Source organism: Pantherophis guttatus, chromosome 4, assembly GCF_059756535.1.
Source record: "Pantherophis guttatus breed Tessera chromosome 4, ASM5975653v1, whole genome shotgun sequence".
NCBI classification, from domain to species: Eukaryota; Metazoa; Chordata; class Lepidosauria; order Squamata; family Colubridae; genus Pantherophis; species Pantherophis guttatus.
The window spans coordinates 81,594,036-81,620,467 of NC_142066.1; the positions used below are offsets into that span (position 1 = coordinate 81,594,036).

The window sequence follows — 26,432 nt, forward strand, 5'->3', positions numbered from 1 at the left end:
GACAGAATTAATGGGGCCATGTATCGTGAGATTTTGAGTGCAAACCTCCTTCCATCAGCAAAGGCATTGAAGATGAAACGTGGCTGGGTCTTTCAGCATGACAATGATCCCAAACACACTGCCCGGGCAACGAAGGAGTGGCTTCGTAAGAAGCATTTCAAGGTCCTGGAGTGGCCTAGCCAGTCTCCAAATCTCAACCTCATAGAAAACCTTTGGAGGGAGTTGAAAGTCCGTGTTGCCCAGCAACAGCCCCAAAACATCACTGCTCTAGAGGAGATCTGCATGGAGGAATGGGCCAACATACCAGCAACAGTGTGTGCCAATCTTGTGAAGACTTACAGAAAACGTTTGACCTCTGTCATTGCCAACAAAGGATATATAACAAAGTATTGAGATGAACTTTTGATATTGACCAAATACTTATTTTCCATCATAATTTGCAAATAAATTCTTTCCAAATCAGACAATGTGATTGTCTGGATATGTTTTCTCATTTTGTCTCTCATAGTTGAGGTCTACCTATGATGACAATTACAGGCCTCTCTCATCTTTTTAAGTGGGAGAATTTGCATAATTGGTGGCTGACTAAATACTTCTTTGCCCCACTGTAGATAGGAAGGAGGACACATGTTTTCCAAGAAACTGTAGTTTACATTAGTTCTGTTAATACAAATTACATTAAAATAATTAATGCAGGGTTTTTTTAAATATATAAAGGAACGTCTCATGGATGAAGGTATTGAAGAAGATAGTGGCGAAGACATTGGTGATGTCAATGCAGAACAGCATCCTGGATTTATGGCTTCCGCATGGTCTTTCATTACCACTTTCTTTACATCCCTCATTCCTGAAGGACCTCCACAAGTTGGCAACTAAGAAAGGAGGAATTATTAATAGAGCATGGAAGTTGACTCTGGGAGAGTGGTATTTTAAATATCATGCAATTGATATGTGTGTGTGTGTGTGTGTGTGTGTGTGTGTGTGTGTGTGTGTACGTGTGTGTGTACACACATACACACACACACACACACACACACACATATATATATATATATATATATATGTATGTATGTATGTATGTATGTATGTATATATATATCTACACAGACAGACAGACAGACAGACACAGAGTATAAATACTCTGATCATGCTGTACAAAAATGTGTTTTTTTTCTTTCAGCTTTCTCATGCTAATGAATATTTTAAGCCGAAATGGACTAATAAATTCTTTAGAAATATTTTTCTGTAAGGAAAAAAAATGTAAAAATTGGACTTTCATGTTTTTCTTTTAATTGTATTAACTGAGGGTAGGAACCTGTAACGTTTGAAATGCCTTTTCTTCAAAGAGTTATTAAATTACCAATCTTACTAATAATAGTAGAAATAAGCTTCTTTAGAGTTAAAAAAAAACTTGTGTTGGAATTTTTGTCATTTCTTTTATAAAAATTGTGTATCAAAAATGTATATTGTGCTTACAGTTTTTAGCAATAGCCCTGCCAGTGGCATGTTCTCTAGGTTTTCCACTCGCCTTATGATACTAATAATAAAGCAGCATTTTGAAGATAATAGATAATAACTGAGTGCATTATAAACATTTAATTGATAAGAAAACTTTTTAAAATAGTTCCAGGACTTACAGATGAATGTAAATAGTTTTTAAATTAAGTTGTAGTATTGAGGAAACTAATCTGCAAGTCCTCAGTATTAATTTGCATGAGAAAGGCTCAATATTTCTGATAAAAATCATAGAGAATGTTGTATACTTATTAACTATATTATTTATAGTAGCATAATCTAAATTACTGTTCTTGTGTGTTGTGATATTTGGGAGTGGGGCAGACATAATAGATCCAGAGGCTACATATATCAAAATGAACAGTATCAATAAAAGAGAAAATTTGTAGCTCAGGGTTAAAATGACACTCTGTGCACTCTGAGCTTTGTTGTTAGTCAGATTAGGACTAATGATATTACCTAGTTTAGGTAATGAAATGTTTGCAAGAAAACAACCAAGCACCAAGGATACCTCAAAATGAATAATAATAGGTGGAATAGAAATTTAGTTAAAAATCAATGCACGGTTTAACCTAGAAATACAAATAAATAATGTATTATGGCATTTTCCATGAACTTTCAATGGTTGGCCTATCCAGGGGTCTGCAACCTTAAACATTCAAAGAGCCATTTGGACCCATTTCCCATAGAAAAGAAAACACCGGGAGCCACAAAACCTGGGTGGGCGTGGCCAACTCGGTGTCACTCAATCCCACCCAGTCACATGACCCCCTAGCCATGCCTACCCAGCTGGTCATTAGCACAGAGAAACAGTTGTTAAAAAACAACGGGAGCCACAAAACCCTTTCGACATCTAAAATGATGTCAAATGATGTCCCTCTCCCTCTCCCTCTTTCTCTCTCTATCTCCCCTCACTGTATTTTTCTTTCCCCCTCGTCTCTGTATCTCTATCTCTCCCCCCTTATCTCTCCCCCTCCTTCTCGCTGTATCTCTCCCCCTCCCCCTCCCCTTCTCTCTGTATCTCTATCTCTGTGTCTGTCTGTTGCTCTCTCTCCCCTCTCCTGTCTCTCTCCCTCTCTCTCTCTCTCTCTCTGTATATCTCTGTGTCTCTCTCTCTCTTCCCCCTATCTTCTCCCTCTCTGTATCTCTCCCCCTCCCTCTCCCCCTCCCTCTCTCTCCCCTCTCTCTGTGTCTTTCCCCCCTCCTTCCTCCCTCCCCCTCCCCCTCTCTGATACTTATTCTCCGGCATCTCATCCAGGGGTCTCGTTGCCCAACAGACAAGCAGGAAACAGCAGGTGGCTACTTTTCGTTTTGTTTTTTTGTTTATATTTATATACCGCCCTTCTCCCGAAGGACTGGGGGCGATGAACAGCCAACAGATAAAACACAAGAAACACAAAATTTAAAAACAGTATTAAAATCCGATTAAATTAAATTGGCCCACAATTAAAAGCACCCCTGTATTAAAACCCATAATTAAACAGTTTAAAAATTAAAACAATTCAAAAGAGTTAGGCCAGCCCGGCTTGTTGAAATAAAAACATCTTTAGGGCATGGCGAAAGGTGTGTAGATCCGGGATCTGCCGTATCTCCGGGGGTAGCTCATTCCAGAGGGTAGGTGCCCCCACAGAAAAGGCTCTCCCCCTGGGGGCCGCCAGTCGGCATTGTTTGACCGACGGCACCCTGAGGAGCCCCTCTCTGTGGGAGCGTACTGGTCGGTGGGAGGCTATCGGTGGCAGAAGGTGGTCTTGTAAATACCCGGGTCCTAAGCCATGGAGTGCTCTAAAGGTGATAACCAATACCTTGAAGCGCACCCAGAAGACCACCGGGAGCCAGTGCAGCTCGCACAGGAGAGGTGTTACATGGGAGTGCCGAGTCGCCCCCATAACCACCCGCGTGGCCGCATTCTGGACCAGTTGGAGCCTCCGGGTGCTCTTCAAGGGGAGCCCCATGTAGAGAGCATTACAGTAGTCCAGGTGGGATGTGATGAGAGCATGAGTGACCGTGCGTAAGGCATCCCGATCCAGAAAGGGACACAACTGGTGGATCAGGCGAACCTGATAAAAAGACCCCCTGGCCACAGCTGTCATATGCTCTTCTAAAGACAGCTGTGAATCCAAGAGGACGCCCAAGTTGCGAGCCCTCTCTATGGGGGCTAACGACTCCCAATAGTCAGCAATGGCACCAACTGACTATATTGGGATGCCGGAAGCCACAACCACTCGGTCTTGGACGGATTGAGTCTGAGCCTATTTCTCCACATCCAGATCTGCACGGCCTCCAGGCACCGGGACATCACATCAAGGGCATCGTTGGGGTGGTCTGGGGTGAAGATGTACAGCTGAGTGTCATCAGCGTACTGGTGGTACTTCACTCCGAAACCATGGATGATCTTACCCAGCGGCTTCACATCAATGTTGAACAAAAGGGGCAAGAGAACCGACCCTTGTGGCACCCCACACACAAGGCTCCTCGAGGTCGATCTCTGTCCCACCGTCAACACAAACTGCGGACAGAGAGGAAGGAGGAGAACCACCGCAACACGGTGCCCCCTACCCCCTAGCCCCTCCAATCGGCGCAACATGATACCATGGTCGATGGTATCAAAAGTCGCTGAGCGATCTAATAGGACCAGGACAGAGGAACAGCCCCTGTCCCAAGCCCTCCAGAGATCATCAATGCGACCAATGCCGTTTCCATGCTGTACCCAGGCCTGAAACCCGACTGGAACAGACCGTTTCCTCCAGGTATCGGGGGAGCTGTCACACCACCATACTCTCAACAACCTTCGCCACAAAGTGGAGGTTGGAGACTGGATGATAATTCGCTAATACAGCCGGGTCTAGGGAAGGCTTCTTAAGGAGGGGCCTCACCACCGCCTCCTTCAAGGTGACAGGGAAGTAACCCTCACTGAAAGAAGCATTAATAATCCCCTGGAGCCAGCCTCATGTAACCTCCCGGGAGGCCAGCACCAACCAGGAGGGACACGGGTCCAATAAACGTGGCAGCGCTAAGCCTGCTCAGAATCCTGTCCACGTCCTTGGGAGCCACTGGATCAAACTCCTCCCAGATAACATTCTCAAGGCCCGCCTCAGTCACCCCGCCTGAAACTACCTAGTCAGAGTCCAATCCTTCCCGAATCTGAGCGAGTTTGTCATGCAGATATTGCACAAAGTCCTCACCTCTACCTGTAAGGAGTCTTCCCTCACTCCCAGATGAAGCAGGGAACGGGTCACCCTAAACAAGGTGGCTGGGCGGTTATCTGCTGACACAAAAAGAGCGGAAAAATAAATTTTGCCGCTTTTATCGCCACTAGGTTGGTCTTAATATGAGTCTCGGCTCGTCACCCAGCCAGCCCGGATTGCAACAAAAGAACCAGATGAAAAAGTGATTCGCAATGCTTTTTACTTTTGGTCGTTTCAGCCACACAGCCAGCAGAAAAGAACAAGCCGGATCATAAGTGTAAAGTCAGCGCTACACGCAGCCACTGTGTGGCACTATTTATACATATTTCCCCACTCTAACCACCATCCGGCAGTTAAAGGCAAAACCCCTCCCAACAGCAGTTCGGTGGTGAAAAAGCCGGCACTTCCCTGATGTCATAGGAGAGCGCTGCGCCCTCGGTCTCTGCTCCGCGCCGTCCTCTGTGCTGTGCTGCAACGCCCCGAGACCATGTGACAGGCCGCCTCTCATGTGGACCTTTTGAACAGCTGGTAACCTCCTCCCCTCCAGTCCCATGAGTGGCAAGACCCGGCTGGGGCTCAACAGGCAGCTCCCTCTCTACCAGGAGTCCACCTGAGGAAGACAAAGCAGACGGGTTAGTCACAGCGGATACCGTTCCTGGTGGTCCTGGCTTATCTGGATACTTGCGGTGAAATAGTTTAATTAAACGGGTGGCATGAACATCAGGTGCTGCCACCCAGGAGGCCTGTGCTAAAGGATAACCTTTCCAGCGCACTAGGTAGTGTAGTCGGCCCCTAAGGAGTTTGGAATCTAAGACCTTATCTATTTCATACTGATCTGTATGGATCGGTCCTGGTGGTCCGGCTGAACCAGTATTCCTATCCACAGTAACGGGTTTTAATAAGCTACTATGGAAGACCGGGTGTATCTTACCTAGTAGCGAGGGTAATTTAAGTACCACAGTAACAGGGTTGATAACGCGCGTTATAGGAAATGGGCTGAAATATTTCGGACCTTGTTTCCTGCTTGGGATTTGTAACTTTAAATATTTGGTCGATAGATAGACTTGGTCCCCCACTGTAAATGGTTTTGGGTCTGCTCTTTTCTTATCAACATACACCTTATATTCCTCTGCCGCTTTTTGTAAAGCGGATTTAACGCCTGGCCAGATTCGGTGGATCTTGTCTGCCCATCCAGATGGCGTATCTATGTTCGTCGAGGGAGGTTCTACTTCTGGTATGGCTGGGAACTCTCTACCATAGACTATCTGGAAGGGGGAAAGCCCTGTACTACGATGGGTGATGTTGTACGCAACCTCTGCGAAAGGGATAAGATTGGACCAATCGGTTTGTTGGTATGACACATAGCAACGGAGATAGCGTTCTACAGTGGCATTAGCACGTTCCGCAGCTCTGTTGGTGCTAGGGTGAAATGCTGAACTCAACCCCTGGGTGGATCCTATCCTGTGTATGAAAGACTTCCAAAACTTTGCAGTGAACTAAACACCCTGATCCGATATAATTCATTTGGGGACCCCATGCAACCGATATATGTGATGAATGAACAGCTCTGTCAACCGTCGGGCAGAGGGCAAACCACGACAAGGTACAAAATGGGCTTGCTTTGAAAATAAGTCCACTACTGTCCATATGACAGTGTAACCGTTGCTGGTAGGGAGGTCTACTATGAAATCCATAGTGACCTCTTCCCATGGTCGGCTGGGGTCAGCCACTGGTTGTAATAACCCAATCGGTTTTCCGGACCATGGTTTGGCTGCTGCACATATGGGACATCCTTTTACATATTGTTCGATGTCACCTCACATCCGTGGCCACCAAAATTGCCGTCTGATTAAGTGAAGCATTTTTAAAAACCCGAAATGTCCTGGTTTGGAATCGTGACATCGACGAAGAACAGTCGCCCGAAGACTTTCCGGAACGTATAACCGGTCTCCATTCCACCCTAAGCCATCCCGCATGATTATCAAGGCCTGATTCTATGCTAACCATGGATCTTGTTGGACGGCTGTTTTCAGCTCAATTAGAAAAGACGGTTCTGATCGAATTGCTGCTGATAGAGTCTGAACAGATTGACCAGGCGGTATAAGAGCCTCTACTACATCTTCTCGCCTGCTATTGTATTGTGGCATACGGGACAGAGCGTCTGCCAGGAAGTTCCTTCCTGCCGGGACGTATTTCAGTTGGAACGAAAACCGACGGAAGTATAGCGCCCATCTTAGCTGTTTTGAGGATAACTGTCTTGGTGTTTGCAAGGCCTCTAGATTTTTATGATCCATCCACACCTCGAATGGGAGAGTTGCCCCTTCAAGGAAATGATGCCATGTCATCAGCGCCCATGGGACAGCGAATGCCTCTTTCTCCCAAATTGCCCACCTCCTCTCCGTGGGACTCAATTTGCGGGAGGTATAGGCACATGGTTGTACACAGCCCTGTTCATCCTTTTGCAGTAGCACTGCCCCCACAGCAACATCGCTAGCGTCCACCTGAACGATGTACTCCTGCGCAGGGTCGGGATGCTTAAGAATCGGTTCCCTTGTAAACAGGTGTTTCAATTGGTCGAAAGCGACTTTTCACTCCGTGGTCCAGTTCAACACTTGACCCGGCCTTGGTTTTGCCGTGGCTGGTTTAGTCCGTAAAAGGTCTGTCAATGGTAAAGCAGTACTGGCGAAGGCGGGGATAAACTGACGATAAAAATTTGCAAACCTGAGGAAGCTTTGGAGTTGTTTTCTTGTTTTAGGGCTTTGCCAATCCACTATCGCTTGTATTTTTCGCGAATCCATTTCTACTCCGTTGCCTGATATCCTATATCCTAAGTAGTCGATTTTTGTTTTGTGAAACTCACATTTAGAGAGTTTTACGAACAATTTAGCAGCCAGTAATTTTTTCAAGACCTCGTGTACCGAAGCAGTATGTTCTTCCATGTCGCAGGTATAGATTAGGATATCATCCAGGTACACCAAAACCCCACTGTATAAATGCAGCACCTCATTAATCAGCTGCAGCACCTCATTAATCAGCTGCATGAACACAGCTGGTGCGCCCTGGAGGCCGAACGGCATAACCCGGAACTGATAACTACCCAGAGGACAGTTGAAAATGGTCTTCCATTCATCCCCCAGTATAATGTGAACACAATAATAGGCTTCTCGTAAATCGAGCTTTGTAAAGACGTGACCAGTTGATAATGTGGATAGGAGATCTTTCATCAAAGGGAGAGGATACAAATGTTCTACACACACTCTGTTCAAACCCCGGAAGTCAACGCAGAGATGCAACCCGCCGCCCTTCTTCTCCCGGAAGAGAACAGGGGCTGCCATATGGGACCTATTGGGGGTGATGAAATCTCTGGCCAAGTTCTTATCTATGTACTGTTTCAACTCAGCTAATTCTGGTTGTGTCATGGCATACATTAGTGGTTTTGGCAATTTGGCTCCAGGTACAAGCTCGATCGCACAGTCGGTGGACCAATGGGGAGGTAATACCTCGCACTCCTCCTCACTAAACACGGCTGCCAGGTCCTCGTACACACTAGGAAATCCTTTAGTGTTTGGAGACTCTGTTGAGACACTGTCACTGTTCTTGTTCCCTGCTACCAGGGGCATAGATGGGATAGGGCTTGGGGTGGTCGATTCCAAATCGAGTGGTATTCTGAGCTTCCGAAAAAACCCCTCCCACCAAATGTTAGGCTGCCATTTATCTAACCATGTCAGTCTCAATATGAGCGGTTCAATCATCGTCTCAATCACAATAAAACGAATGGTTTCTTGGTGACCTCCTATCTCCAATGATGTCATCTCTGTCACATGGGTGGCGGGCGCCCCCCCCAACAATGTGTTGTCCATTTGTTCAAATTTGACTGGGACTCTTAGTCTTCTCACTCTCAGACCTAGAGCATCCACTACAGCAGCGGTTCTCAACCTGGGGGTCGCGACCCCTTTGGGGGTTGAACGGCCATTTCACAGGGGTCACCAAAGCCCTCTCTCACCCCCCCATGCCTTCACTCACCCTCACTCTCTGCTCTGTTGGATCACTGGCCGTTCGCTTACCCCACCCACTCCCAATCTATTGCTGCCTCCTGAGTCCCAGCTGATGGCTAGAGGAAAAAAAACTGTTTAAATTCTTGCCACGGGGCTTCAAAGGGCCGCCCTATAGCCAGTGGTGGGATTCTGCCAGTTCTAGGGGGTTCGGCCCAACCGTTCGTTAAATTGCTGGCTTGCCCCGCCCCTTCGCACCACTATTTATTGGCAATAAATAGTGGTGGGCGAGGGGCGGGCGAGCCAGCAATTTAACAAATGGTTCGGTGGTTTTTTTTGTAGTTTTATTGGCCCGCGGAGCTTCAGCATAGGCTAATTAGCCCTTGATTAGATCGGCTCCCGACTCTCAGCTGATTCGCTCTCAACTGTTTTGCTCAGGGCTCTGCTGCTTCCTGGAGCAGATTTTTGTCCCCCTAGCTATGCTGAAAAACGAAACTGAAAGTAAAGCAGGCTGTTGGCTTTGCTGTTGCTGCAACGTTGGAAAATTAGGCAGGCAGATTTCTTTTCTTTTTCCTCACCAAAAAAAGTAGGTGCAAACAATGGGAAATTTAGGGGAAAAGAGGAGAGTTCAAGATTTTAAAACACAAAAGAAAAAAAGCTCTATTTAACTAGGGAATTGTAATAATTGAGATACTATTAATTGTATATTGTGTTGAAAGCAGAAATGGTTAAGTTGTGGTTTGGAGGAATATATTGGGGAAATTATTTGGTTTATTATTATTGGTAAATATAATTAATTGATTTGTAAGAAATTGGATTGCATGGAAATAATTGGAATATTCATGTTCATATTGATTAATATACAAAAAAGATAGTTATATAACTAATTGATTTATATTAAAATGTTGAATTTATATTAAACAACTGTAATATTACATAATTAACCAATGTGAGAATGGATATAAAAATAGATGACAATGGGAAGGGGTATAATATAGAATAGAAGGGAAAAATTGAATTTGATTAAGATTAGAGATGAAGATGAAGGGTAATATTGTTTTTTTACAAAAATAGATGAGAAATAAATATGGCAAAAAGGAAATATAGAAATTGTAAATTTAATTGAAATGACTAAACACTGTTTAAATTTATGAACCGGCCAAATACTCTGTTCAAAGAAAATACATTGTATGTTTGTATGTGTTTCTAATTATTGTTATTTATTCATATTTGTTCTCTTTTATTCTTTAAAGTTTAACAATTCATTCTGTATCTTAATATCTTTATATTTGTTTGGGGTTGGCTTTCTTCCCTTTTTTATTGTACAGCAATCTTTCTCCTCAAACCTACCACCTCTCTCTTTTCTTTCCTTCTTACTTTCTCTTCCTCCCCCTCTTCTTCTCCTCCCTACTTCCTCTTCCTTTCTCCTTCTCCTCCTCTCTTCCTCCCTCTCTTACCCTCACTCCTACTCTAATTTCCCTTCCCTTCCTTCATCCCTCTCTATTGCTGTATCCTTTTATGCATATGGACTATTCAGAGGGCTGAAAAAGTTATTTCTGACTGGTCCTCACACTTTTGACCAATCCTCGAACTTACGACTGTCCTCACATTTTACGTTTTTGCCCTATCTTGTCGCCATGGTGAAAAGAAGCAGTTGTGAAATGAGTGACATGGTTGTTAAGAATGCTGCACAGGCATAAATATGAGGATGGTCATAAGTGTGAGGACCAGTCAAAAGTGCGAGGACCTGTCAGAAATGACTTTTTTCAGCCCTCTGAGTAGTCTCTATACACATAGCCATGGCCACCTGGTCACATGACCAGCTAGCCACGCCCACCCAGTCACCTGACCTCAAAGCCACACCCACAAAATAAGCCACGCCCACAGAACTGGTAGTAAAAAACTTTACAACCCACTCCTGGTTGGGTGTCACCACAACATGAGGAACTGTATTAAAGGGTCGCGGCATTAGGAAGGTTGAGAACCACTGCACTACAGCCTTACGGATAAGGCACTGGGTACACCCAGTATCGATCAAAGCCCCATACTGGAGACCAGTAGGACAACATGGGTTTCTCAATACCACCGGAATAACAAAGGGATAAACAGGGTCGCTCACCATTGGGTCCTCTGGCTCCTCGTCGTCACTGTCTCCCGACACCACTGGAAACCTCTCCACCGCTGATGTTGAGTTGACGTCTCGAGTCTGGGTATTTACAGTCACTTTCGGGCCTTGGAGCGCCTGTGTTCGCTCTGTTGGTTGTCTCGGACGTCCTCTCATGGGGGCTCCAGCAGTTTGTTTTTGGGACTGTGGTCGTGGTGGTGGCATGGGGCAATCGGCCACTCTGTGACCCACCTGATTACACCTATAACAATGAAAGATCAGCCTCTGGGCTCTGTCCTGGGACCGACCAGGTGGCACAAAACCCCCAGGAGGGTCTTATACTGTTGGGGGTTTTTCCAGCGGCCTCTCTACCGTGGACCGCCGTTGTCCAAGGGTGGCTTCTGGTTTGGCATGAAATTCTCGGAGGCCCACATCCAACTCTATCGCTGCCTTGAACCAAACAGCCAACCGCGGAGCCAGACCCTGGTACACACAGGCCTGTCTCAGCTCCCAGTCCAACCCCATACAGAATTGCTGCACTAACATTCGTTCTGGCCAGTCCACCAAACGACTGGCAAGCTTCCGGAAGTTTCGTACATAGTCCTTTGCAGGGCTACCCCTTTGTTTGAGTGCAACTAGATCACCTTCCGCCACTTGCACACTGGACTCATCCTCGAAAGTGGAGCAAAGGGCCTCCAAAAGCTGTCCTACGTCCACCAGTTCTCTAGCGTGGTTCCGATGCAAGCTGGCCACCCAATCAGCAGCATCGCCAGTTAGTACCGCTGTAATGGCCACAACCATGGCCCATTGGGAGGGGTACCAATGCCCATATTGGTCTAGATAGCTTATCACCTGGCTTAAGAACAACGGCACTCAGTCTGGGCTTCCGTCAAACGTGGCTTGCAATGCAGGAGGACCCCAGGTGGGCTGAGGACCCCACATCCCTGGCACAGGGCCCCACACCAGTACCGGACCTCACCAGTGTCTGGTCGGATTCGGATTGGCTGGCCCTCCAACCGCTCTCTAGGCGTCTTTTCCGGCGCTTCATTTCCCTCAGTTCCTTGGAGAACCATGGAGCTACATGGGATCGGCACTGGGTCAGAGGCCACAAAGGCACAATGCGATCCAAGGCTCCGGCAGTTGCCCTATCCCAGGTGGCCACCAGGTCTTCAGTCGAGTCGTGAGCCACAACCTCAGGGAATGGCCCAAGCTCCCTCTGGAATCCATCTGGATCCATCAGGCGCCTGGGCGAACCACCTAACTGTTTCCGCCCCCCTGCGGCAGGGGGCAGCGGTACAGAAGTCCAGTCGGAGGAGCGAATGATCAGACCATGACAAGGGTTCGATGACTAAATCCCCTATATCTAGATCATTCAGCCTGAGACAAAAATCAAGTCCAGAGTGTGTCCCCCCCATGTGAGTAGGGCCATGAACTACCTGGGTCATGTCCATAGCCATCATGGAAGCCATGAACTCCCGAGCCACTTCCGACGTCTCGCCGACAGATGGCAGGTTAAAATCCCCCATGACCATAAGTCTGGGGGTATCCACCGCCACCCCGGCTATCACATCGAGCAGCTTGGGCAGGGCCGCTACTATGTGGCAGGGAGCCAGGTATGCAGTCAGCAGGCCCATCTGAACCCCACGGCCCCACTTCATAAGGAGGGACTCACATTCAGCTATCTGAGGAACAGTGGCCTCCCTTGGACCAAGATCATCTTTAATGATAACTGCAACCCCACCGCCCCTTCCCTGAGCCCTCAGCTGATGGAATGCGCAGAAACCTGGTGGGCACAGTTCAACGAGGGGGACCCCCCTCCTGCCCCAGTCAGGTCTCTGTAACACCCGCCAGGTCTGCACCCCCCTCCTGTATAAGATCACAAATGAGGGGGGCTTTATTTACCATGGACCTGGCATTGCACAACATCAGCCGAAAACCCGGGCCCTGAGGGTCTGAGCTACCCAGGGAACAAGAAGAGCCTTGGGGGCTGGAGCGCGCAATCGCTTGGAGACAGCGAGTGCGCACTCCCCTAACTTGATGTGGCCCCCTGCTCCCGCCATATCTGCCCCTCCCACCCACAGTACCAATGGAACAACCCTCCACAGTATGAAAACTAGCCCCTTCCTTAGCCCCGGACCCTGCGCCCCCAGTAACGTCGCCCCTTGCCAGGCTAGTCCCTACCCCCCATGGTTTATCCCTCTCAGAACCCCTTAAAATACTGTCTAAAACCTTAATCAAAAAGCCCCTCAACCCCCTTCTCGCAACATGCCAAACTTTGTTGGTGCTGGGAGCACCTTTGATGCTTGGGGAGATATACTAAATTTCACCATGCTGGGCAAGGCACGAGAACAGTGGGCAGGCCATGTGGCGGAGACTGAGGCCATGAGGTGCTCTCACAGCACCTTGTGCAGCACAGCAAAATTTGGTGTGCTTCATAATGGGGGAAACTGGTCCCCTTCTAGGACCCATTACGATACAGAGCCACAATGCGACCCTGCCACACTCGCCCCTAACAACAAGACGAGCGCAGAGGACCCGGAGCGAGTCTCTTCTCAGGTCAGACGAGTAGTGACTGGGAGGGGAGGGGCGATAGGCAGGGCCAGCCAGTGGTGAGATCAACCGGAACTGCTGAAAAACATAACTACCGGCGTGTGACGGAGCCGCAGGAGAGGGGCGAAAGCCACATGTGGCTCGGAAGCCGCGGGTTGCCGACATCCGACCTATACAAAAAAGTAATTTATTATAAAGGCCCCAATTGAATTATTTTGATGTGCCATCAAGTAATCAGTTCTTAGCAACTACAAATTTATGCAAACATTTTTGAAGTAGGACAATTTAAGCCTGGTGGTTTACATCTTAAATAAAATTCATTTAGATTTTTTTTTTAAATTGCTAATATTCCTTAAAATGCTAATTCTAGAAGGCATTTTAATCCATTAGGTTATAGCTACAAATATCAAGACTCATTAAGTTGGCCCTGGAGCTGCAGATGCCTTAGATTCTTGAATTTTTAAAAATTTTAACTGCCTGCTGATGATGAATTTGAGCACCTACTAATTTTAAGTCATGAGCCAATGCAATCCTTTCCTGGCATATATTTTGAGTTATCTGGGAAAAAAAATAGTTAATGGGCATAATGATCACTGTTCTGACCTTGCACAGAAGAGGAGGCTTCTTCCTCCCCATAGAATTATGACACTGTTATTGATTTGGTACCAGGGACTAAATTTCCAGCTAAGAGGCAATATCCAATGCTAGGAAAGGAATTGGTAATGTTAAAGCAACATCTGGATTCCAATTTGGAAAAAGGATTTATTAGACTTTCAAAGTCACCAGCTATAGCACCTACCCTTTTTGTTCCTAAGAAACAGATGGGTTTTCTGAACCCAAAAAGTGAAGTCCCCATGTGCACAGTCCTCAATTACAGAGACAATTCAATTCAAATCTTGATTGTCAATACACAACATGTATACAATGAGATTGGATGAGCCTCCCTTAGTGCAGCCCCCCCTGATACAAAATACATCTTAATGATTCATAAGTGAAAGAAGAAGAAAAAAACCCTAACCCAATAGATCATACTAACAGACACACAATCTTATATTCATATATGTGCATAACATAACATTATATTATATTACACCAGTGTAGACATATTGCACGTTGTGCTGGCCCTGCAAGTCTATCATACTAAGTAGTTATGGTGTTATTTAGCATTCAGAAGTCTGACAGCCCACGGATAGAAGCTATTTTTCAGCCTGTTTGTTCTGTCTATGCTTCTATATCTCCTGCCCGATGGTAGGAGAGTAAAGAAGTGCTGACCAGGTTGTGAATCATCCCTAAGGATTTTCCTCACCCTGCTAAGATATCGAGTCCTAGCAATTTCATCTAGTGAGGTCAGGGGAAGGCCCATGATATTTTGTGCTGTTCTCATCACCGATTGTAATGTCTTTGCATCCACGGCTGTCAAGCCAGCCTACCATACCATAATGCAATATGTGCGGACGCTTTCTATCATAGACTGGTAGAAGGAGGTCATCAGTCGTTCCACCTTGTTTTTCCGCAAAATCCTGAGAAAATGGAGTCTCTGTTGAGCTTTCTGAACCACCTGGATCATATTATTTTTCCAGGTGAGATCTTCACTAAGATGGACTCCCAGGAATTTGAAAGAGGAGACCCTCTCCAGACAGCCCCCCTTTGATGTAAAGTGGGGCAGGTTCCTCTCTCCTGGAAGTCTAGCACCATCTCCTTGGTCTTGCTGATCTTTAGGTGCAAGTTGTTTCCTGAGCACCATGTGGTTAACTTCTGGACTTCTTCCCTGTATGCAATACAATAACAAGGTCACAGTGAGGGACATTACCTACTAGTCACCATATAAGATATGGTGGGCAGATTGAAAAATCTGAGTGTATTTATTAATCTGGACCTCAGAAAATATGCAAATATGCAAATTACTTGACCTTTCATTTGCAGTTGTCCACATCTATGAAGATCCATTCAGTTTTCCATTGTTGCAGGTCAGAGAGGCTGCACCAAGACTTTTACAATTGCAACAGCCATTGGTCCCTCAAATGATTGTTCAAGGTGAAGAAGAATTCAAAGTCGAAGAAATATTGGACTGGAGAAAATGGGGTAAAGACATAAAACATTTGAATCTACAGAAAAAACTGACCTGAGTTGGAAGAATCATTTGAATTTTGGGATTCAGGAATTGCAGTGGGAATATTCTAATAAACATAGGCCACTGGGAGGTAGATGTTGCAAGGCTACATTCCTTTTGTCTAGAACTATTCCATTTATGTCAACAATGATTTTCCCCACAATTGGAAAGAATAAAGGAATTAGAGAATTTCAGAAATCACAGTGAGGTTAACCTTGATTCTGATTGAGAACATTATTAACGTTTATTAAGCCTATAGAAGAATAACTTCTATTGATTATTAATATGATTTTGCACATCATCAAAGCTGACTCAGAACAAAGAAAAACTCAAAGAATTAGAGTAAAATCTGAAGATGTGGAGAGACCTGGCCTGTAGAATTCCCAAGAATCAAACACGACTGAATGGATAACATCATCATGATTTTGCAAATATAAATGAGTCTTAATTTTTTCAGAATGAAACACAACATGAGGAAAATGTTGGGAAAAGTATCTACATTGGATGCTACCAACTAATGTGTAGAACTCCAAGAGAAATAACTTAAAACTTAATTTATAACCTGCCTTTATTATTTTTTTTATAAATAACTCAATCTAATACTTTTCCTTCTATTTTCTTGAAAATGTTTCCTCCTCCTTATTAATGATGATAGAGCAATGGGAAGCAAATACTGAATTTATTTGAATTTCTGAACTAACAGTATCTTTGAGGATATATATTTGAATAGTGACAGTGGAAATGGAAAGTAGTGTCAGAGTTTGTTGCAGAAATCAAATCCAGAAAGCACACACAGGCAGATTGATGCAGCAGGATTCATTAATTTCTTAATATACATAATAACATATGAAGATAATTGTACAATACCAATAGCAGATTCTTTCAATGTAGCACTTACAAGTAAACCACAAGCAGGGTATCGCAGACTACTTTGCAGCTTCAGAGCTCAGAGCTTAACACACATTAGTTTCAGTTTCCTTTTTGCACAGACTCAGAGCTGTGCCATGTCCAGCCTCCAAAATAGTTTCAGCTCCCATTGGCTGATCTATTGCCATGCCTATTCATTGGCTGATCTTGTTACCATGTCTTCCCAGTCATAAATATTCTGACAAGTACCTGTTCTATTGTAAGCAATGTGATTTCCACTTCTTCTGACCTATCTTTAATTTCTTAACATATTTATATTTTCTTCATATCCCACTAGATGGTGCAATAGTCACATAGATTACTTACTGCACAACCTACACAAGAACTCTATTTGGAAGATACCTTTTGTGGATAATCGTTATAAAAATTGGGAAAATTGTCATGGAATTATTGAAGCATTAGGACAGACATGTTGTCAATGTCTACATTTCCATCTTAGATTTTAAATTGCTGATTTTTTGTTTCATTTTCTGGGCTTTCTTAAACAAGTCAGCAGAAATATATTTTTGCTTGTTAAATGAGAAAATGATTAAATATTGGGAAATGGAGCTTTGTTTCATTTACTTAAGTTGTGTTAATGAGATGAATGTGTATTAGAAAACAAAGAATTCTCCTTCTTTCATTCATCATAGCAAGAATCTATGAGTTAGTCCTGTCCAATGTGGGTTGAATCATCTACGAAATATTTTTGGGTAGCTGTTTGATTTCTTTGAATTCCTGAAATCATAGATTTTTCTATTATTAATACTATAATATTTATATCAATTGATTGCTATATATTGATAATAACTGATATCAGAAATCAGTGTAATCTTTTTAAAGATTTGTATGAAAAATTAGTGGAAAAATATAGAGGAGACTATAATATAAGCATGATTGAAAACCAAAAATATCTGCAAATTTCCAGTGTAGAGAAATATAGTTGTATAGAAGAATAAAACACAAAACTGATATAACGGCTTCAAGTAGCTTGGATAGAGATTTAAAAAAACACAGATCTCTATCAGAATGACATATAACTATTTTTTAACTTTGTTTTAGCTTAACACAAAGACTAAATTATAAAATACTTGTAATATGACTTGTAATAAATTCCAGAGAGACTGACACCAGCAAAGGTTGTTGAAGTCACAGAAATCCAGATGTTTGAAGATCTCTGCTTCTATATGGCTAATTGTGTGTGATGATCAATGAGGGATATTATTAACTTTTTAAATAAAATTGGATTGTACCAAATATAAGTTTTCTTTCATGCTTAGGTTGTTCAATGATCTGATCATTCCTGCTTATGTGAGGACATTCTGTTAAATAAAACTGTGATTCCATTCTTCACTTTCTTTTTTGAGCAGTGTCTCTTTCTATCCCCAAATATTGGTGTTCTTTCTAGGGATAAGGAATTTATATATCCCTTCTCATTCAGTTCAATGAGAATGTAAACAGTATGAAAGTTAAACATGTTACTATTACAGTATAGTATTGCAGCTTTGAAAAAATAAATGCAAAAGAGCATTTTGTTCTGAATACTATATGTGTTTGGTGTTCTGCAGGAGAGTATCAAAAGTTCATATAATCTTTAGAAGCATCAGTGCAAAAAAAATCTGTAGGTGCTAATCTGACTCCAAACCATATTTGGTCACTTTAATTGTAATATAGGCAAAGTGAGGGCTGATTTTCCATTGCAAACATTCCTTTTGCATTTTCCACTATTTTAAATTGTTCAGTCTTCTATTAGGAAGAATAAATGGGTACTTCAGCTTTTACTTGATCAATTTCTGTCTTGTTTTAGCTATTTTAATAAGTTCTGAAATGTTAAAATATTCATTAGAAAACCTAACTTGCTGGAACATTTATTACAATTTGTATTTTGAATAGTGTTCAATAATACTCCATCACTGAATTTTTCTTTACTGAGTAGTTTATATAAAAACATAAGCATTTACAAAATGTTCAATTTCCTTTCACGATGACAAGAGTCATCATTACTATTTTATTGCATCCAAAGTGCGGTAACAATGATCAACATTCTCTTATTTTGTAATTTTCCTTTTGATTTTTTTTTTTTAATGTTCATACATTATTACTGAAGAAACTAAAAATTTCAAGTTTGTTTCAAGTTTGCCCAAAAAATACAAAGCAAATTTGTAGGGTCTTTTTGAGTACACAAGATCTCTCAGCAATTTCCAGGAGTGTTACCAATTTAGTCTTTGTTTAGAAGCAGCCTATCTTCTTTTACCTGAAGGAATCAGTCATTCTCCTGATACTTGATTTACAAGCATTTGGTTATTTACAGCTATATTTCCAAGCCAGAGTGTTATTGTGTCTGGCATATTTGCAATAAATGATACCAAATATATAGTGGTATTATTTTTTTGCTTTAAATAATGATGGTATATGTTCATGTTTATACTGATTGGCGGTTGTGGAATCTTTAGTTTTAAAAAGTGCAGCTATTTTTGGCAGGGGAGGATTGCATTTTAATTAAACATCAATTACTATAGACGTCCAAGGTAGGCAGTGCAAATGACTTAGGGTAATTGAGAAATGATGGAAATCTTAATTATGGACATGAGAAAGAATAGATAAAGAAATGTAAGAGAAAAGATAGATACAGAAATGCCATCACAAACTCCTGAGTCTTGAGAGAACCTCTAATCTAATGAAAATAGATTTTGCTTGAGAGATCATGCAAATACAATTAATTATTCATGGCAGCAACATCATTAGGATTTCATTTTGTTTAAAGGCCTCTAAATTACTTAGAAAATTGGGTTAAATTGAAGAAGAATTTCAGGGGAAAGGATGGACAAGCTTTTCAGTATATTGACTTGGTGTAGCACTTTCTAATATAGGAAAATGTACATTATTCCTAAAATCCCTTTCAATTAAGATGTAAAATTGATCAAAAGAGTCATGCAAACTGAACTAAATGGTGGACAGATTGGGAATAATTAAAATTAAATGACTGTAAAATTGGTGATGGGTATTTTTCTTATTTAATAAAAGTAGATGTTTATGATTATACTCTGTTGAAATAGAAAATATTTGGGTCATATCTCAAAGGTTACATAGCCCAAAAATTCTAACATGTCAGCCTTAAAACAGAATCTTCCCTAGTACTTGTATCACTTAGGTTTTCTGATTCATTTGGAAGTGGACACTTGAAGAAGTAGTCAGAGATAACAAACATTGTAAATTTGACATGCAAAATTTCTCTATTTTATTTACCTTGGCCCTGATTTTCCTAACTTATTAAAGCTTACTGGAAAGAAACAAGGTAGTAATAAATATTCACAAGGTAGTAATAAAACCTGATTAGCTCTTTTGCCTTTTATGCAACATGCAACAGATCGTGGCTTTGCAACCATATGGGCTGAGAATTCTGGGAACTGCAATCCTATCTACCTGAAGATAACTTGTTCAGGATTTCTTGACAAGTGTTTATTTTTAATAAGACACTTGTTCTAAGTATTGGAAGATATCCTGCACCTATCCAGCATATAAAAGGAACAGAATCAGTAATTTTATACATGTGGCCCAAGGAAGGAAAATTAATTCTACTAGAGCAGTATTTTTCAAACTTGGCAACTTTTAACATGTGGACTTCAACACTCAGAATCCTCTGCACTCAGCATCTTTGGTTTGAAATTTGGAAATGCTATAATAGAGAAATACATTAAGAAGAAATGGTAAAGAATATTTAAGGGCATAATTCAAAAATCTTTTTTTGAGAGAGAGAGTAGGAGAAGGGGGAATTAGAAAAAAAATAACATCCCTGAAATGGTTTTAGAAAATACACATTCTTTACCATTTCTCTAAAAAATTTGTGGTGTCTAATATATATACCTGTAGTAATTGACTTTATTTCAAGCTATTATGGCACTGCAAAATTTAGGCTGTGTTTTTGGTTTAGGGCAGGCAGTCTTTGATTTAGAACAGTTCATTTAATGAGTGTCTGAAGTTACAACTTCACTGAAGAAAATGACTTATTACCAATTTTCACATTTATGATTGTTACAGCATCCCTATGGTCATGTGATCAAAATTCAGGTGTTTGGCAACTGATTCATATTTATGATTGCAGTGCCTGAGGTCATGTGATCATCTTTTGCAACCTTCTGACAAACAAAGTCAATGGGAAAGTCAGATTCACTCTACAACTGCAGTGATTCACTTAATAACTGTAGCAAGGTGATAAAATGGGGGCAAACTTCACTTAATAAATGTCTCACTTAACAGAAATTTGGGACTCAATTGTGGGTGTAGGTTGAGGACCATCTATATTTGCTTTCCCTTTTTTCAAGTGGTATAATTATTCAATCTGGAAAAGTTGAGCAGATTAGCGTTAGCTACTATCTCAGGAGTGTCAAACTCGTGTCATCACAGCGGTGTCACGTGACATATCAGGACCTTCCCCACCCCACCCCCTTCACTAAACCAGGTATGGCCAGCATGTGATGCATCCAGCCCATGGGCTGGGAGTTTGACAGCCCTGTACTATCTGAATAGACTTGACTGTTACATTAAAGTCTTCAATCTTTCTTAAATGAAATTTACTGGCCCTGTCATTAACTTCTACTAAGATCATTTTTATTTTGACTTCCTGCCAACTAATGCTGCCCAGTGATGGAATTCAATTTTTTTTACTACTGGTTCTGTGGGTGTGGCTTGGTGGTTATGGTGTGGCTTGGTGGGCATGGGTTGGTGGGCATGGCAGGGGAAGGATACTGCAAAATCTCCATTCCCACCCCACTCCAGGGGAAGGATACTGCAAAATCCCCATTCCCTTCCCACTCCTGGGGGAAGGATATTGCAAAATCTCCATTCCCACCCCACTCTGAGACCAACCAGAGGTGGTATTTGCCGGTTCTCTGAACTACTCAAAATTTCCTCTACCAGTTCTCCAGAACCTGTCAGAACCTGCTGAATAGCACCTCTAATGTATACTCCTTTATCTTCTTTACTTTCAGGGATAATTTTTCAATCACTTTCTGCAGAATTTAATTTTCATCTTTTGTATTCTATATTTGTCAGTGAGGTAGGGATGATCCTATCTCTCTCAGACATTAATGATTAAGATGGAAGATGCTAATAAGGACATCCACCCAAGATGGTAATATTGGCAGCAATAACTACCAAATGGCTACACCAAGACAGGAAGATGGGATGGGGGAAAGTTGGTAGTGTAATATGGTTGCAAAAAACAATAATGCAATGTCAGTAGGGTTTTTTTTTTTATTCTTTATTGTAAAACCAACGGGGTAAGCCAGCTGGCTGGTGAGTGCTAAGTCTCAAAAATGAGCAAAAGTCAAATTGGCATCAATTCTCTGAACCGCTGATGTCTCCTTTCTCTTCCTTGGCTTCCATTAAACTGCTCTCGTTGATGTTCTCCAGTGAGAAGGCATGTTGGAGGGACAGTTCGGACAGGGGCATTGTGGGAAGAAGGCTCTGCTCTGGATGCAACCATGGTTTTTTTGCCTGCATTGTGTTGCTGATTCCAGGAAGGATACTTCAGACAAGCTTTGTACATTTTCTTCATAAGCTTTGGTGCCAGGTACTGAGAAGCTTTATTTAAAACCCACTTAGGCAGAGATCCTTTTGGGTCTACCTGAGCCAAATAAGTCAAGCAGCAGCTACTAGGTCCCGTTTGTTGCACCAGGTGTCCAGTTTAGAGTGACACAGCTCTGACGAGGTCCTTGCGGGGAGGGTATTTCTGGTGCTTGACAGAGAAATTGAGGATTACATATGACTTATCCACAACTTGCCAGGACCTCAGGGTGACCACATCTTGGTTCTTTAAAGGTTCTTTAAACCCCAAGCAATGTCAGTAGTTTACCACTGCAATCATAGTTTCCATATCATGGAAATTAATAATGTTATTATTCTCTTTGACTGACATTTGCCAAAGGTGGCTATAGAGTAAATCAGACATGACAGCCATAAGGGTCAAGGGTCTCTGCCTGTTTCTTATGTGTTACCATTTTGACTTTTTTAAACCATATCTTGCAGATACCCCTGCCTCTAGCATAATTGTTCTGACTACTTTGGAGCATCATACTTGAAGAAGGGTTCAGAAATTTGGAATAAATGCAAAGACTATCAATGAAGATAAGTAAGCAGATTAAATTAGGCTGCAGAGTTCATTGGAGTTGGACAACTAATATATTCAAATAATGTACTCCCATCACCATTGTCCTAATTGGATCACCCCAGCTTGCCACCATTACCATCTCCTGTGCCTATTATTATTTGCAACATGGCCCCTTTCTGGTTTTCTGGCCGGCGCTAGGCCCTGGTATTTCCCCATGTTCGGTGATGTGTCGAGAAGTTCTTGATGCTCGACAGGCGCCCTCCCCAACCAGGTATCCTCCTAGGAAGGACAAGAAGGAAAAAGTTAACATGTTTATATTAGCCGTCCATATGGTTTGTGTGGATATAACTTATGAAATCACCTTAATAGTTTTGGGGCATTTAGATCATCATCCCTTGCCCACGAAGCGTCTGTATCAGGGTATCCTTTCCAGCGTACTAGGTACCTAATCTGCCCATGGTACAATTTTGAATCGAGTATCTTTTCGATTTCGTAGAATTCACTTGATATAGGTCCCGGACGCTTATCGGAATCCCTCAAGGTGGTCACCGGTTTTAATAGGCTGCAATGAAACACTGGGTGTACTGTTTTGCCCCAGCTACGGACCCCAAAGAACGCAGCACACACAAAGTCCATACAAACCTTAGTTTACTAATTTAAATCAGTCTTTTCTGAACAAAGGCTGTTAATTTAACTTCATTAACAGCCGACAAGAATCCAAAGAATAATAACTCAATTCTGAGGCACAATATTTCAGATAACTGTAATCTTACTGTGGTTGGCAGAATGCCCAGAAGCAATTTGCAGAAAAACTGATAAGAGAGAAACAAGAGCCAAATCAAACATTTTCTGGAATCAAGATGCGAAGGAATGTGAACGAAGTTGTTTCCTGCAAATTGCATCAGTCGTCGTCCTTCCTTAAATTATTATTAATATTATTATTTATTTAATTTTTATACCGCCCTTCTCCTGAAAGTCTCAGGGCAGTAAACAGTAGAAATAAAAACAATTTAAAATAATTAAACCAATTTGGCTCATCAGTTAAGATCCTCAGCATAGAATTTAGACAATTTGAAAATTTATGCCAGCCCGGCTTGGTAAAACAGAAAGGTCTTCAGGGCATGACGGAAAGTACAGAGATCTGGGATCATTTGTATCCCTGGGGGTATCCTGTTCCAAAGGGCAGGGGAGGCTAGGGAGTGGCCAATTAGTCCCAAGCCTTACTTTCGGGGAGACCTCCTCCTGAGGAGCCACTCCTGCCTTTTCACAGCTCTGCGCGCTTATGCATCGAGAAAAGGCTCCTCCTCTTCTTCCTCTTCACTTATGGGAGCTTCTGGAGGTTCTGAAGGCCCTGGCTGAATCCCCACCTCTGGCACCACATCTTCTCCAGCCTCCTCATTGTCTGACTCGAGTGCCAACTGCAGAGGCTGCTGGTGCAGCACCACACCAGCGTCCTCGCTGTAGGAATCAGCTACTAACTGCACAGGCCACTGATGGGCCACAATAAGGGAGGTAGTTTCAATGCTACTGTTACAGGGTTTATTAGTTTCTCTATAGAAGCGGTTCTCGACCTGGGGGTCGTGACCCCTTTCGGGGTCGAACGGCCATTTCACAGGGGTCGCCAAAGCCCTCTCTCACCCCCTCATGTCTTCACTCACCCTCACCCTCTGCCTCTGTTGGATCGCCGGTCGCCAGTCGCTTACCCTGCCCACTCCCAATCTATTGCTGCCTCCTGAGTCCCAGCTGATGGCTAGAGGGAAACAAACCGTTTAAATTCTTGCCACGGGGCTTCAAAGGGCCGCCCTACAGCTGATCAGTGTTAAAAGAAAACAAATGAGAAGACCGGTGCCTGCAAAAATAGAAAAAAACAGCCCATTTCAGCTTTAGCAAAGGTTAATTACCATAGGTTGATTTGATCAGTCTCCGGACTCTCAGCTGATTTGCTCTCAGCTGTTTTGCGGAGGGCTCTGTTGCTAGCTGCAAAGAGAGGAGCAGATTTCCCCCCCCAGCTATGCCGAAAAACAAAACTGAAAGTAAAGCAGGGTCTTTGCTGCAACGTGACAAAATGAGGCAGAGAGAGATTTCTTTTTCTTTTTCCTCACCAAAAAAGGTAGGTGCAAAACTGCAATGGGAAATTTAGGGCAAACGAGGAGGTTCAAGATTTTAAAACACAAAAGAAAAAAAGCTCTATTTAACTAGGGAATTGTAATAATTGAGATACTATTAATTGTATGTTGTGTTGAAAGCAGAAATGGTTAAGTTGTGGTTTGGAGGAATATATGGGGGAAATTATTTGGTTTATTATTATTGGTAAATATAATTAATTGATTTGTAAGAAATTGGATTGCATGGAAATAATTGGAATATTCATGTTCATATTGATTGATATACAAAAAAGATAGTTATATAATTAATTGATTTATATTAAAATGTTGAATTTATATTAAACAACTGTATTACATAATTACATAATTAACCAATGTGAGGATGGATATAAAAATAGATGACAATGGGAAGGGGTATAATATAGAAGGGAAAAATTGAATTTGATTAAGATTAGAGATGAGGTTAAAGGGTAATATTGGTTTTTTTAAAAAATAGATGAGGAATAAATATGGCAAAAAGAAAATATAGAAATTGTAAATTTAATTGAAATGACTAAACACTGGTTAAATTTGTGAACCAGCCAAATACTTTGTTCAAAGAAAATACATTGTATGTTTGTATGTGTGTTTCTAATTATTGCTGTTTATTCATATTTGTTCTCTTTTATTCTTTAAAGTTTAACAATTCATTCTTTATCTTAATATCTTTATATTTCTTTGGGGTTGGTTTTCTTCGCTTTCATCTTTTTTATTGTACAGCAATCTTTTTCCTCAAACCTACCACCTCTCTCTTTTCTTTCCTTTTTACTTTCTCTTCCCCCCTTCTTCTTCTCCTTCCTCCTTCCTCTTCCTTTCTCCTCCTCCTTCTCTTACCCTCCCTCCTACTCTAATTTCCCTTCCCTTCCTTCATCCCTCTCTATTGCTGTATCCTTTTATGCATATGGACTACTCAGAGGGTTGAAAAAGTTATTTTTGACTGGTCCTCGCACTTTTGACCAGTCCTCGAACTTACGACTGTCCTCACATTTTACGTTTTTGCCCTATCTTGTCACCATGGTGAAGAGAAGCAGTTGTGAAATGAGTGACACGGTTGTTAAGAATGCTACAATGGGCATGATGACCAGTCATAAGTGCGAAGACTGGTCAAAAGTGCGAGGATCTGTCAGAAATCACTTTTTTCAGCCCTCTGGGTAGTCCTTTTGTGCACATGGACTACTCAGAGGGCTGAAAAAATTATTTTTGACTGGTCCTCGCACTTTTGACCAGTCCTCAAATTTACGACTGTCCTCACATTTTACGTTTTTTGTCCTATCTTATCATCCTGGTGAAGAGAAGCAGTTGTGAAATGAGTGACATGGTTGTTAAGAATGCTGCATGGGCATAAGTGTGAAGATGGTCATAAATGTGAGGACCAGTCAAAAGTGCGAGGATCTGTCAGAAATGACTTTTTTCAGCCCTCTAAGTAGTCCCTATACACATAGCCATGGCCACCCAGTCACATGACCAGCTAGCCATGCCCACCCAGTCATATGACCTCCAAGCCACGCCCACAAAATAAGCCATGCCCACAGAACAGATAGTAAAAGATGTATTTATCCGCTGATCTCTTCGCACTGCGAGACTCCCCCCTCTCGCGGGCCTGGCCCTCCATGTTATCGACGGCCTATCTTGATGATGGGTCTTGGAACCCCGAGAGATGGCATGCAGCGAAGAGGGGGTTGAGGGGTTTTCTACGTAAATTTTTAATGAAATTTTTAAGGGGTAGGAATAATGATTTTTTAAGGGGAACTGGGAGGAAGACCAAGGGGTTTGGGGGGACGAACCCACTAGGGTCAGAACTGAGCCCGGCACAGGGG

At 42.5% G+C, this 26,432-nt stretch overlaps 1 protein-coding gene and 2 pseudogenes across 4 annotated transcripts in view; 2 read left to right on the top strand and 1 right to left on the bottom strand.

Annotated features, from left to right (window-relative positions):
* The window catches only part of HERPUD2 (HERPUD family member 2), a 69,710-nt gene extending 51,990 nt beyond the window's left edge, over positions 1-17,720 (top strand). For 2 of the 4 annotated variants that reach the window (XM_060686114.2, XM_060686115.2), the window contains one exon: positions 718-909. In XM_060686114.2, coding sequence (XP_060542097.1) covers positions 718-876 — 159 coding nt within the window. In that variant the 3' untranslated portion in view covers positions 877-909. Of the gene's footprint in view, positions 1-717; positions 910-15,313 lie in introns of those variants that run through there. The other 2 variants (XM_087894068.1, XM_087894067.1) reach the window with 2 other exon arrangements.
* A 3,889-nt stretch (positions 17,721-21,609) lies between these two features.
* On the bottom strand, positions 21,610-22,638 carry LOC117665606 (START domain-containing protein 10 pseudogene; annotated as a pseudogene).
* Positions 22,639-22,695: 57 nt separating this feature from the next.
* The window catches only part of LOC148114198 (uncharacterized), a 52,241-nt pseudogene continuing 48,504 nt past the window's right edge, over positions 22,696-26,432 (top strand).